Source organism: Corvus hawaiiensis, chromosome 3, assembly GCF_020740725.1.
Source record: "Corvus hawaiiensis isolate bCorHaw1 chromosome 3, bCorHaw1.pri.cur, whole genome shotgun sequence".
NCBI lineage: Eukaryota > Metazoa > Chordata > Aves > Passeriformes > Corvidae > Corvus > Corvus hawaiiensis.
This window is the reverse complement of record NC_063215.1, coordinates 107,243,829-107,257,721: the sequence shown is the minus strand read 5'-3', so window position 1 is coordinate 107,257,721 and position 13,893 is coordinate 107,243,829. Positions and strand designations below refer to the sequence as shown.

The window sequence follows — 13,893 nt, the reverse complement described above, 5'->3', positions numbered from 1 at the left end:
CTCTCCCGGCCCCACAGCTGAGCAGCCCTACAGCTCCACGGGGCACTGGGAGCAGCACAGCTCAGTGCAGGGGGCACATGCAGGGCAGAACTGTTCCCTGGCAATGTGCCCAGGCTCTCTAGGCTGGCACAAGAGCCTTCCTCCCGCCAGAGAGCGGCCCAGCTCCCGCCTTACCTCTTTGTGAGGCTGAGCCATGCTCAGCCTTCACCTTGTCCTCAATTGGAAGTTGCTTCAGGCACCCCATGCCACGACTAGGAAGGGGGGTGGAGAGAGCGGGGGCAGGTGCACACCCTTCCTTTGCATTCTGTCCTTTTTGGCACAGCTAAGAAGTCACGTCCGGAGGTGTCCAACTCAGCACTTTGTCATCTTCCTACAGGTCATTGAGCCTTCACCAGCCCAAAATGTCGGAGAGGTTTTCCCGCACATGCGGAGGCTGGCTGGCAGCATGCTTCCTCAGCTTGGCGCCCATCACCTTGTAGAGGGCGCAGGCAAGCTTGGTGACCACAGTGCGGACATTGGCGCTTCGGACAGGCAGCGCCTTGTTCCCCAGGAAGGACCAGAGCACGGGCAGGGCGTAGCGCTGGACGACTTCGGGGCTCCTGGGATAAACCCATGCCACAAGCGCTGCCGGAAGAGAGACGCAAACTTCTTAACCACCAGCCTTAATGCAAACAAGGATCTACCTCTAGTTGTGATTTTGGGAGTCTCTCTGGCTAAGATCAGTGAAATAACAGTGAGAGCCCCATGATCCAGAAATGGGCAAAGCAGCTGAACATCCCCAAAACAGAACCACCAAGCCCTCAGGACTAATTTCTCCAGATCCGAGCCTTGTACCTGTGGCAGACTTCACAGCTTTACTAAATCATTCCACAATCTGTTTCTGGCATGATGAATGACCAAAATGTCAAATTGCTGTTTATTTCCATTTAGAAGTTGTCTAAACCCACTGCTGAAGGTTTGAAAGGCACTTTAGAGAGGAAATTGAGAGATTTCTAATAAAAAGGATGACTCCGTTTTTGTGACCTGGCTTAATTAGCAGTGGATTTAGACCCCGCTAAAGCAAGGCTATAAATAAAGCAAGGCTATACACTGTCTTCTCTAGTATATATTGAGGTTATCATTTTTCCATCCCTTGGCTATTGCTGACATAGCAAGCTCCTCTGAGCAATCAATTATCAGCTGCATTTGGAGCATTTTGGGCAGCGCTGACATAGGAAGACCCTGACTGCACACCCTGAAATGCTCAGTCCAATGGCACTTCCACAGCACAGGCAGGGAGCCTCAGCACTCTGCTTCTGCCCCTCTGCCCCCAAAGGCTGCCTTGCACAAAATCCGTGCCTCTAACATGTGTGCTGAGTTTGGACCTAAGCTGTGACCCCCAGGCACTGCAGGCTTCCGCCTCAAAACTTTCCAAGAGCAAAGCAAGAATTCTGTGAGGACAAAACAAACCGATCCCCTGAAACAGCATTTGCCACCATTTTCCCTAAAGGATCAGAGCTGTCCCTGAGCTTCCAAGAGAGGAGCCAGCTTGGGAATTTTTAGCCCCTCCCTTTCCTGGAGGCAGCTTCTGAGATGCCCCAGTGAGAGCTCAGCCCCGAGGCCGAGTGCCGCCCCCATCTCAGATGCTGCACACCTCTGCAGCAGCCAGGGAAAACCTGCCCAATACACCTTCCATGGGTATTGGGCAGGAGGGACAAGCTCAGCACCTCCTGATTTGGAGGAGCCACTCTAGTGTCTATTCACTGGCATTCCCTGTAAATTCTGCCTCGGAAGACCTCTTGCCTTAGAAGGGGAGGCCATACCTGAGAGATGCTCCGTGACATCCAGCAGAGCTTGGCCCTTCAGTTCACTCCTGCGGTGGCTGAACTCTTTCATCAGGGATACTTTATCTACAAGGGAAACACACATTTCTGCTCTCTCTTCTGAGGTCATAAGAGAAAGGACAGTGGGGTGGGAAAGGGCAGGGGCAACTACATTTTGTAAAAGAAAGGAAATTCCTGCCGATTTTTGAATCCTTTTCTTCTTTCCTTCCAGCCTACTTGGGAGGATTTTAAATTCCAAAAGAAAAGCTCTCCTGTCACTTTTTAAATCCAGAGTTGTCTGCTGTACCAGGAGCTATGTTAAACATTTCACATCAGGGACCTCAAGACTTCAATCACACGTAAGCAGTGAAAAGGTTTTGCATCCCAGAGCTTTGCAGAGGTGATCTTCTCTCTCCCCTATGGAAAAGGGTGAGAAGGCTCCAAAATGCACACCTCCATTCCCACCTGAAGGATAAGCTGTTTTTAAATTGTCAGGTTACCTGTGTGGATCTAGGGACAAGACTCCAAGTTACTCATACAAGAGCTATTAGTGCTCAGTGCCTCAGTAGCCTGTGGGGTTCTGTAACATCTGTGAAATCAGATCTTGGCAGAGAGACTGGAAAATGAACTGATTTCCCAATACTTGACCGGCGTATGTATTTTGGTTTTCCTTGTGCCTATCTGTCGCGGTTTTGGGGGTCATGTTTGAATTTACTGTTGCCTGCATTGGCCTGCAAGCCTCGAGTCCTACCACTCTAATAAGCCAAGGCAAGCTTTTCCTGGAGACAGAACGTGTGTGGGATGAACTGTGGTCCCTCACAGGGTCACCAGGGCTGGCAGTGACAAAGCAGGCAATCTGCTTCATTGGGAACCACTACAGAGCTACACCCCAGTGTGGGTTTCAGTAGCAGGGTATTATTAAGAGCTCCTTTCCTGCATGAGATACAAAAAGGAGGTCCCAAATGATCTTCATGCAAGCATGCAGTAAAGAACTGATCCTGCTGTCCTAATGAAGCTAATGCCTATGATGTGGAGCCTTCCAGGAGGCTGCTCTGCAGAGGTTCTGATGCGCCGCTGTCCCTTCATGCCAACAGCAAAGCTATTCATTTGGGAAGTCAACTGGGGCCCAGGCAAACTCCAAAAATCCCTTTGGCCCTGAATTCCAGCAAAGCTGTAGTCCAGCACTTCCTCTTCAGACAAGCAGCACAGAGCCAAGGGCTCCTGGGACTTTTGGGAAATGCTGATGCACATTCAAGCCTGCTGGGGGACTGGTGCGTAAGGACTGCACCTGCACAGCTTCTGGTGGATGTCAGCTGGAGGTTTCCACAGACAACAACAGCTGTCAAGGCACTCAGCGTTCTCTTGACTCGCAGAGGCAGAGACACACTTGAGGAGAGTCCATGCCAGGGCTCAGCCTTACCTAAGTGAGCCATGGATTCTTCCAGCGCTTTCACAGCTGCGGCATAAACCCCGGGGTCCTTTGAGTTTAGGTTGTTTGTTATTCCTTCAACCAGACAGATGATCACCGGGTTTAAGCCATCTTTCAGGATGCCTACGATTTCAGCCAGCACGTCCAGCGCCTTCTGCTTCACTTTCTTGTGCGTATCACCAAGTCTCGGGACAAAATAATCAAAAATCTGTGAAGAGAACAAACAACATGAAAGCTGGATTAAAATGTCCTTGTTTGAGGAAGGGACGCAGAAGTGAGCACTCAGCAATGTAAAAGATGAAAGTGATCCTTCCTGTCAGGTCAGCACTTGCTTGCACAATTTCCCTGTTTTCCTGTGGGCCACTCACTGGAATGGTTGCGCAACCTCATGCTGGTTGAAAGATTTTCATATATTTTGAAGAGCTTTGGGTGGGGACAGGATAGTTCCTATGGTGTTTCTCTCCACATTTCAGTCATTAAATTCATCCCATTTATTGATGCAAAATGGTATCTTTGCTTTCGAAGTATGCAACCAGATATTTACAATGCCCCTTTTTCTACACAGTTGCCTCAAGTTCTGAGGGCAGTTACGATTTTGCCAAAACTATGGCTGGAGGAGATCCAGGTTTTGTTCCATCTGTCTCAGAACCTGTGTCTGGAGAAGTGCAGGGCTCTGATCAACTCTTCCAGGATCCAGACCAATTGTCTACCCAGCAGGTAGACTTCTGAAATTTAATGTGCTGGACCGCTCTCATTAGAGCAGGTTCAGTCCCTTGACAGCCACATTATCAGGCACCATTTTCTGGACAAAGGGAAAAAGCAGCTACTGGGAGGAGAAGGAAGAGATCTGTCCCTAGCCATTTCCCTCCTTTTCCAAAGAGAAAAAAGACCCCCCCAAGAAGGGTGAGCACCGTCTTTACCAAGAGGACTAGGGATGCCGATGGAAACGAGTAACCAGAGTTGTGCCTGTGCAAGACAAGTCGGAGTTTACAGAAGTATCCTTTCAAAAAAAATTGGTTTAAACCTGCCCAGCCTGATATTTCTCTTCCCCATCCAAACCCATTTTTTTGTCTAGAGAATAATTGCCACGCTTTCAGTGGCTGGATTCCCTTCACTTAACCCAAGTGGGAGTAGGAGACAGCAGAAGTTACACCAGCAGAAAACTCTGTCCTCATCTGATGAACAGCATCAATAGGCACCTGCCAGACAAATACATCTGGACTGAAAGAACTTGTCCTGAAGCGTGGACCTGAATTAAATATTTCAGGGTAAGAGGCAGCAGCCTGTCCCACACAGCCAGGATGTAGTGCCAAGACACACTGAATTAACTTGCCTGCTACAGGCTTGGGAAAGGAGCTGAAGGAAAGGAACAATGAAGACACCCTACATACTTGGACAGTGTTAGTGGAGACGAGCTGGGGGCGGCTTTTGCACAGGTCTAGGAGGAGTGCCACTCCTTCCATCCGTGTCTTAAACTCCTTGGCTTCCAGGAGATTGTACAGCTTCTGGAGCGGCTCCGTTTCTTCCACAGCCGGAGGTAACGTGACCTGGGCTTTTGGGCGGCGTAGGCGGCGTCCATCAGAGGTAGACTTCACCCTGGAAAATAAAACCAAATGCGGACCTGTTGGTGATCATACCTTCAGTTAATTGTGAGCAGAACATCTTGGGGAGGTTTCCTAATGATGTGATTTCAAGCTAGAAAATCCTGATCTGAAAAACAACAGGAGACCTCATGACAATCATTACAGGAGACAATCTGCAAGCAACATTCTCACCAGTGCTTACTCAGGAAAACCAAGGATGAGATGCATCTCACTTCTCTCCAGACGGCTTCCCAGGTACACATGTCGCACTGCTTTGTGAGGAAAGAGAGATGCTACTTCCATGTTTAAATGCCTCATCGTAATGGAGGTGTGCGTCTTCTAATAAGGAAACTCATCCCTCTGGAGAAGTGTCTCTACAGCAGGCATGACAATCTGGAAAAGTAGCTCAGATGCATCTGAACAGATGGATAGGGGCATATCTGAAGGATCCAGAAAATCCGTAACAGGGATAAAAACAGAAGCCAGACATCCCAGCACTACGCTCACATGATTGCTTCCCTAGAGACTAGATCCACAGCTTAACAAACCCACTGGGAACAACTCTCTTGAGCATGGGAAGATCCTGACTACGCTACTGAGGCATGTGGTCACTCTCCTGCCAGCGCTGAGCATGACAGAGCTAAATAAATCCCCTCTGTTATCAGAGGACAACAGGTACAAGTAGCTCTCCCACTGGCAGGAAGAGACAGCAAGGACCAAATTCCTGTCTCAAATGCTGATTGCAGCACAGGGGGAAATAAACCAAACATGCTGTCCATCAAGCAAACAGTATGAAGGACAGGAATGTCAAGACAAAACGTCCACATTGAGACACCTGTTGACCAAAGTTGCTCAGGAACTGGCTTGCTACTTACTACTCATCTTGGTACTGTCTGAGGGTAAGAAAACCATGACTCAGGAAGGCCAAACCACATGCATGGGAAGTGCTATTTTGGGGAACGGCATCTTGCTTCTAGACTGGGACTTCTCATCAAAACACCCATCTGAAAAAGACTGCTCTCAGAGGAAAAAAACCCTGCTTGAATTTACTTGTCCCAAGTGAGGCAGCGGAGACATGGCCCTCTCACAGCCTCCACAGCACTGTCCTTGCCACTGCACTGGATCTTCTGAGCTGCAACCAATGGGTGTCTTTTTGTCGCCCATTTTTTGTGGAAACCCTTCCAGAGAAGTTGTGTTCAGCGTAATGCAGAAGGAGACATTTTTTATGATAGAGCATTTGTAGGGAAAGGAAACAATCTCTGGCACAGGTCATCTCCACCAGAAAGATTTTCCTGAGGAAGAGACATGTAAAGCTTGCCATGTGCTTTGTCACATCTAACTAAAGTGCTCAGTACCGTTTACTAGAAGGCAATGTGGCCTGGGGCTTCTTCGAGCCATCGCTCCTCTTCTTCACAGGCTTCTCGACAGATGGGTGTTCATCCTTCTGCGTTTCCATCCCCTACAAAGGCATAAAGAAACCCCATGGATCTTTAGAATGTAAAATAGGAAATTACCTGTTTAAAACACAACTTATAACCAGGATCACTGCAACCAAGGCTTGGGCAAACCTTTCCGAACTTACAGAAGGAAATAGGCCAGAGGTTCAGTGATGCCAACTCCTTGTTTTCAATAGCCCATGGCAGGTTATGGCTGCTACCATACTGAGCAGCAGTCTAAAATCCCAAATGCATTCCTCTTGAGCATAAATGGGAATAATGCAAACTGGTAGGGAACTAATGCTCTTAAAGGAAGCTGCAGAAAAATTTGGACTCTTTGGAGGTTGGCCCATTGTGTTGGAAGTTGATTTGGTTCCACACTCACTCTCCCTGTTGCTGCACAAAGGCACACTCCCTTCTATAATGTAGGTAAAAAGAATAAAAATACCCCAGGCAAACAAATGATTTTCCACTGGATGCTGCTGAATTCACCAAGCTTCTTCCAGCTGCACAGGGCATGACAGCAAGGCAGTATTCCCAGAAGACAGACAGTAATTGTAGGAATTGGGATTGACTGGGACATCTTTTGTATATTTGGAAATTTTCTTGGCACTACTGCTTCCTGTGTCTTTTGCAAAGACTCTGTTATCTCCAGAAGCACTGTTCTCACTTAATTGCGTCACTGGGGGCAGAGTAGGGATAGTGGGGTGGGGGGTTATGCTTAAATGTAAACCCATTTTCTCCTCTTTCCCTTCCCTGTTTGTGGCCAATATTCAAAATATCCAATACCACACTTTTCCCCTAATATTATCAATTCCTTTGTGCTCTGCAGATGAACAGGCTACAGATCAACAGTTCTTTCCCAGGAGCAAAATGATTTGGCAGGAAAGGAATGAGATAAGATTAGGTCTGTTTGATCTCATATCAGCAGTGGCAATACTTGCACAAAGGAGACATTTCTCCTACCAAGCACTTACTTTCTTCTTCATTCTTGTCAGAATATCTTCCAGGTCACGGGTGGAAAGAGATTGTTCCAAAAGCCTTTTAAATTTTTGGTGATTCAGCATCATTTTCACCATCTCCTGTCCATAATGCCTAAAACAAGAAAGAAAGAAAGAAAGAAAGAAAGAAAGAAAGAATAGAAGGTGAACAAACAAAGGAGGAGCATTAACAGAATAAGCTGATACCTTAAACTCAGCAGCTGCCATACCTGCATGAGAAGGCATTACCTACTCAGCAAAGAGAGAGGTTTACCTCCACTTGTCACTGCACAGTGCTGTCAGCTGAACACAAGAGGCAAGAGGAGAACGTGGGGCAACAGAAAAATACAATCTCACTCTGAAACTGTGGGTGCGCTTCTGTGGCATCGAAGGATCCCAGGGAACAAGCAAAACACCTCTGCTTTGAGTCAGAGCTTATTAGCAGTGTCTTGCTGCCATTGCACAGTAATTTGCCTTTCTTTAACTGGCAGGGAAGCCAGGACCAAATGCCTCATGCTTGCTTTTGATTATTCTATACCATATGTATGCACAGGGACAGCTAGTTGCTCATGCGTTCTTGGCAGCTATTAATGGGAATTGAATCCTCAAAGTGAGGGGATTTGGGTGGTTTGGGTTGATTTTGCCACTAGGAAACCACAGTTTTCTTCAAGAAGCAATTTGGAGGTCATTCAGCCACAGATAAGAGCATTATAGAAATCTGCAGAAGAGGTTTAGAAAGACTGAATACATTGGCTAAAGACCCCTGGAATATTTCTAGGAAAGTCTTAAGTTAATGAGAAATAGATGTATGCGATCCTTCAGTGATGAACATTAGACAACATTTTGGCTTTGTCTTGTGCACCTAAGGCCAAGTAAAACTGTTTGACTGGCTCATCTGATGGCTCTTTTGATCTCAGGAAAGAATCATTCAAGTCCCAGGAAGTTGGCAATGCTCCCTCTTGCGGGACAACCTCAGGTTCCCCAGCACAGTCATTTCCCCAGACAAGCCAGGGCAGTGGTCACAGCACCAAGCCTGACAGAGCTCAAGAAGCCTTTGGACAATGCTCTCGGGCACATGGAGTGACTCTTGGGGGGCCCTGCACACGGACAGGAGCTGGACTCGATGACACTGATGGGTCCCTTCCAACTCAGCGTATTCCGTGACTCTGTGAACCTCATCCACACAGTGAGGGAACTTGATATTTCCTTTAGCTTCCACTCTTTTGTGGTTTTGCCCTTTACAGCCAGACACCCAACAGTTTTCCTGTTTTAGGAGGTGAAATGAAGATCATTACCTTGTGTCCTCGTGACAGTCCTGAGCAAGCGTCCCTGCCGCGTGCGCCAGCCTCTCAGCCCTGGGCGTTCCTGCGAGCTTCGTGACTCCAGTTTTCTCCATCAAGGACAGGAGGAGTTGGGCCGCGCACTTCCGCACCTGGACGTGGCGGCTCCTGGGAAGAAGAGAGCGGACACTGGGGCACAGGGAGCAGAGGGACACAGCGCAGGCCTTGGCCAGAGCATGCTCCCTGTCATTGCTGGGGGAAGGAGGCCTGGGTTCTCCCTGACACTTGGGACACCTGTAGAAGGTTCTGTCCGCAGAGAAACACAAAGTTAGCACTCTACAGAAGGACTGCCTGCAAGCAAGAGTGAGGAATTCAGTCTCCCTGCACTATCTGATACTCAACGTCTTTCCCCAAATTCACTCTGAGAAAGAGGGAAATTAAAGACAACCCAGGCTGACCCATCAGGAGCCAGCCACTACACAGACAGCCGCAGCAGGATTGAGGATATTTGCACCCATTTACCCCCAAATCTGCAGACCTTGGGAAAGAAACAAATGCAGGGAAAACACGCTGTGGGACATGAAGTTGCAGAATATTCTGCAATGCAGCCAGTTTCTTCTGTGAGGCTTGGCGAGAGATACATCTGAACGTTTCCCCCTTTTCCAAAGCTGAGGAAAGGGTGGCAGTCAGTTTAGCCAGCTTGTCCTGTTCTAGACAGTGTCTCTTGGGCACTATCAGGCCCAGCACCAACACTTAAGGCAGCACCTGCTTCAGCTGTCCCATGGCAGTCGGCCTGTGAAGGTGCCTGTACAGTGATTCATCATCTCAAGGCTAACATGAGACATCAGTTTGAATAGCAAGTGGGCCTCTAAGGCCAGGACAGTCCTACAAGACTCCTCTTGGCAGGAGCTGCACCTGCTGTGCAGGCTGTGCCACACCCAGCACGTTCTCCCCCATGTGCTCCATGCCCCAGCAAGAACCCTCCTTACTTCTCAAGTGAATGGCATAATGAGGATGCATGGTTTTTCCCAAGGCCTCTGTGGTTAGGGCTGTGAAATATCAAAGAGCGCTCACAGCTGCAGTTGCAATTGTCCCTCTTCCCACAAAACCACAGGGCTCTATCCTTAGCCTTTGCAGGCACTTTCACTTGCCCACCATTCACCACATCTAGGCAACTCGGACAGACTGGGAGAACTCCAGGAAGCAGCAGCAAGCTGAGTCAGGGGAGGTTGAGCTTGGATATCAGGAAAAAGTTTTTCACCCAGAGGGTGGCTGGGCACTGGAACAGGCTCCCCAGGGTACTGGTCACAGCACCAAGCCTGAGAGAGTTCAGGAAGCCTTTGGACAACGCTCTCAGGCACATGGTGTGACCCTTGGCGTGTTTGTTCTGTGCAAGGGCAGGAGCTGGACTCGATGAGCCTGATGGGCCCCTTCCAACTCAGCATATTCTACAGCTCTGTGATTCTGTCAACTAAAGGGCTGCACGAGGGCAGAAATAGGTGACAAGAGGAAAGAAGTGAGGTTGATTGGAGAATCAAGTCACTGAGATCACAGAAGATGCAGGATACAGGACCCTTCCCTCCCACCATTCCCATTCTCTCTCTCAGCCCTTCTCCCCCCCACACAATAGAAGGTGAAGAATATCACTAAGAGAAGAAGAACCTACTGGACTCCACTGTCCATGAGAGCAGTCATTGCTCGTGCAGGAGTCACATGCTCCACCATGACTCCCAGGGTGTGACTGGCTGCTTTCTGAACAAACTCTGGGGAGTTCCACACCATCTGGAGAAGGACCCGAGCAACCTCATCCACCTCCGAGTCCATGTCCTTCTGCAAGGTCACAAAGAGCTCTCCAAGAGTGACGATTGCAGAGTAAGACACCTTTGAGCGAAGGTTGGTCACCTGGGGAAGTCATGAGGGGAAACATAAGAATCACCTTGAAAAGAAAACCAGTTGCCTTAGACAAAAGTCCCAGGAAATGACAACACTTCCCGCTGTGTCCAGGGGAACACAAAAGCACAGGCAGAGCAGAAGAGCACAAGCACAGAAAGGCACTTAACTCTGGCACCTACTTGAGCTATGCCTCAGGCCTGCTTCCTGCAGGCCTAAAACATATTATTTCACTTAAAGTGTTCTACTTAACTCTTCTGGAATGTCCACTGCTTTGGTTTTAGGCCCTTTTATTCAAAAAACAAAGAAACAAATTAAAGCAAGGGCTGCTCTCAAGCCATAAAGGCACAAGTCATAAAGACAAAAGAGTCATTTGCTCCTGTTTGAAAAAGCAACAGCAGCAGTTGAAGCCCTCAGCCAGGAAACAGAAAACACAGGCTCAAGTCTACAGACTAATTGGCAGTGTTGAATTACAGCTTGGGCAGAGATTTGGACTGCAGCAAATAACATAATTAGTGTCTCCGCTTCTGCATTTGCACGTTGCATTGTAATGGCAGCTCGCTCCAAGAGGAGAGTGTCAGATGCCCGACCTACCAGTAAATAGAGCTACATGTGCTCACAGATCCTATAGAGAGCTGACAGACATGAGAAAGATAAGGTCTAGAAACAGAAATGAAGGCAGTTCCTGAGCACACAGGGAGGTGAACAAGCACATATCTACTCTACACACCGTGTAAGAAGCACGGAGGACGATTCAGAACAATGTTCTTACCTCGTTGGTAAGTGCCAAGCAAACCTCACGAAGTCTACAAAGAAGGACTTCTGAGTGGGACTCAGCCAGGTGTTTGATGCTGAAGAGTCCCTTCTCCTTCAGCTCCCTGAAAGGCAAGTACCAAAAAGATTGACTTTCTCTCCACCCAAGAACTAGGCAGCACCCTCTGAATTTACCAGGCTGGTGGCTCAGTCAAACAAAGGGAGGTGCTTTTCAAGCAGTACTTGATGAAATCGTGGAACTCGCTGCCACAGGTTGCTGTGGCTGTCAAAAGCATACACAAATCCAAGAGGCAAATAGAGGGCTTTCAGAGTCTTCATTTGTGGCCGTTTAACAAGACAGCCTTTCTGAAGTCTCTGGCACATGAAGTCCCTATGTCAGTGCTTCCTGGAGGCTGTGAGACCGTGCCATGCTGCTGTTTCTTGTCACCTCCCTGTACCTGTCCCTGAGACACAGTCCCATTGGGCTGTGTCTGGGGCATTTTCCTTCTTTGCCAGCTCCAGCAGGCAGTTCAGCAGTGAGAGTCTGCACTGGCACTCTGTAGCTGAGTTTCCACTCTGCAATCTAGGCCTGTCTGTCACCCACTCCACTCCACCTCACACAGTCTCCAGGAAAGCAGCAGGATGCCCCAGAAGATTCCACACCCGGGCAAGAACAGCTGAAAGTCTAGCTTTTCCCAAAAGCCCCTACCTAAAACAGCAGCAACATGTTATTTACAAGGTGCAAACAACTCCCTCTCTCAGCACTTGCTTTGGGCAGGACCTGAGCTACAGGAAGGCGCGTGATGCATCGGGGCTGCAGCGCAGGGCTGGCGGCCGATGCCACGGGCATCCCTGAGTGTCACCCGGACCCCCCCACAGCTGCAGAAGCTCTCTGCACCTCACAGGGCACCAAACAGAAATGGGGAAGAGAAAGCAGAAGAGACAGGGCAGAGCAAAGGCGACTGCACAAGGAGATGCATTGCAGCAGATTTTTCATGCTTATCCCAGGGTGAATGGAGTCCTTATCCCAGGGTGAATGAAGCATCCAGCAGTGAGTAGATGATAACCCAGACATCAAAAAGACAACCAATATCACCTAATAGTTGTGGGGTTATCACCTCTGGGCCTCTACAGGCCTCCTTCTGTCAGTGTCTAAGTTTGGGACACATTGTGAGTATTGACAAAACATCTCAGGCCCATATGAAGCAGTGAGAAGGAAAGAGTTGACTTGCAAAAGTGCAAGATTCCTAGAGGATTTTATTTCTTTTTCCTTCTCTTCTGCCATGAGCCCCTCAGGACTAATGACAGGCTGAGTGACTCTATAGCACAACTCAGTGCATTTCTCAGAAAGAAGAACTCCCTGTAGCTGCTCCTGGGACTCACATGCGGAAGGTCACAGGCAGACCCTGACTCCTGCATCTGCTGCCAGCAGTGGGGCCAGAGACAAATCTTACTCAGTCCCACTGGGCCCCGAGGCACCCAAATCTCTACACTCCAAACTGCTGCCATCCTGCTTCTGGCTTCAGCCAGCAAATCATCTTGTCCCACAGCTTTCTCTCTTCCCTCAAGATTTCCTTTGCAGCCCCACAGAGCAGCAGGCAAAGCGAGGAAACAGCACGGACCTGCTGCAGCTGGAGCACTGCTGCAGACCAAGGCCAAGAAAAGGCTGCTCTCAAATCTTTATCCTCTCTCTGCTCTGGAGTGGTTTCACTGGTGCCCCTCGGCCCTCTGTGCTGTTGGGGCTCAGAGGCACTAGCAAGATGCTCTCCTAACCTACCTTAACGCTAAGAGGGAGACAGAGTGAACGGGGCCTTTCTTACCAGTCATCGCTGCTGAGCAAGGAGAGTGCCTCGAGCAAGGACTGCTGTGGCTCCAAAGAGGCTCCGTCCTTCTGCCCCTTCCCACGGAGCGGCTCCTCTCGGCGCTCGGCACCAGTGGCCGTCTGCGGGGTCACTGTAAGGAGAGGGTCAGCCATGAGCGCTGCAGCCCCGGGCAAGGCACCCCGCCATGGAGCGGCCTGCAGCCCCATCTCCCAGCCAGGCTTCCATGAGGTACAAACTGGCACTGGCTCAGAGAATTCCCTGCTCTCTGGCTCCTTGCTTTCTCCCAGCCCCCCCAGCTGGGCACAGCTCCTTGGCTCAACCTGACAATTGCCCACACAGCGCCAGCTCCCAAGTGCCACAGGTACCACAGCCAGCGGCACGTTCCTGAGGCCGCAGAGCTCCCACTCCCTGTGAGACAGTGCCCACCAGCAGGACTTGCTCCCCACGAGGGACCCCTCAGCTGCCTCTCCTGTCTCAGTGCCCTGATTTCCCCGAGCCCTGAGGACAGAGGCACTCTGCAACTCCCTGAGGAAAGACCTGCAGCTGCCTCGTGACAGCACCAAGCCGAGCCTGAACAAGCGAGTCCTGCTGGGCCCGGCTGAATCCCCTCAGAGCAGCTACCAGGGAACAGCGATACCTGACCCTTCACACCTCACAGCGCCTCTGTTCCCATTGGCTTCAAATATTCTAGACAGAGGGCAGCTGAGTGCACTTACATTTCAGCCTGCTCTTGGGAAGGGAGTAGTTCATGGATTTTGTTCTTTCCAAGCATCATGAATCTTTACTATTTCAATAAAGTACACACTGGCTGTATTTGAAAGATGCTGAGGTGAAATTTGTTTGTCCTCAAATGGACTTGTGTGCACACTGTGCAAGCCTAAGCTTTCTCTTGTGGAAAAATGGAATCTCTAGCCCAG

At 49.4% G+C, this 13,893-nt stretch overlaps 1 protein-coding gene and 2 long non-coding RNA genes across 4 annotated transcripts; all 3 read right to left on the bottom strand.

The window, feature by feature from the left end:
* Positions 1–382: 382 nt before the first annotated feature.
* Positions 383–7,259, bottom strand: LOC125323881 (TOG array regulator of axonemal microtubules protein 2-like). 2 transcript variants are annotated; one of them, XM_048299257.1, is made up of 5 exons: positions 7,228–7,259; positions 6,170–6,273; positions 4,623–4,827; positions 3,223–3,439; positions 383–624 (listed from the first exon to the last, which is right to left on the bottom strand). In XM_048299257.1, the coding sequence occupies exons 1-5, from the start codon at positions 7,237–7,239 to the stop codon at positions 389–391; spliced, it is 774 nt and encodes a 257-aa protein (XP_048155214.1). In that variant the 5' UTR covers positions 7,240–7,259; the 3' UTR covers positions 383–388. The 2 variants fall into 2 exon arrangements, with proteins under 2 accessions (XP_048155214.1, XP_048155213.1); XM_048299256.1 differs by lacking the exon at positions 383–624 and having other exon boundaries at positions 2,837–3,439.
* A 45-nt stretch (positions 7,260–7,304) lies between these two features.
* LOC125323906 lies at positions 7,305–10,218 on the bottom strand. The gene is made up of 3 exons (XR_007202692.1): positions 10,177–10,218; positions 8,526–8,678; positions 7,305–7,345 (listed from the first exon to the last, which is right to left on the bottom strand). It is a non-coding gene; the product is annotated as an uncharacterized LOC125323906 (long non-coding RNA).
* Positions 10,219–10,371: 153 nt separating this feature from the next.
* On the bottom strand, positions 10,372–13,117 carry LOC125323897. The gene is made up of 3 exons (XR_007202683.1): positions 12,974–13,117; positions 11,173–11,278; positions 10,372–10,412 (listed from the first exon to the last, which is right to left on the bottom strand). It is a non-coding gene; the product is annotated as an uncharacterized LOC125323897 (long non-coding RNA).
* Between the last annotated feature and the right edge of the window lie 776 nt (positions 13,118–13,893).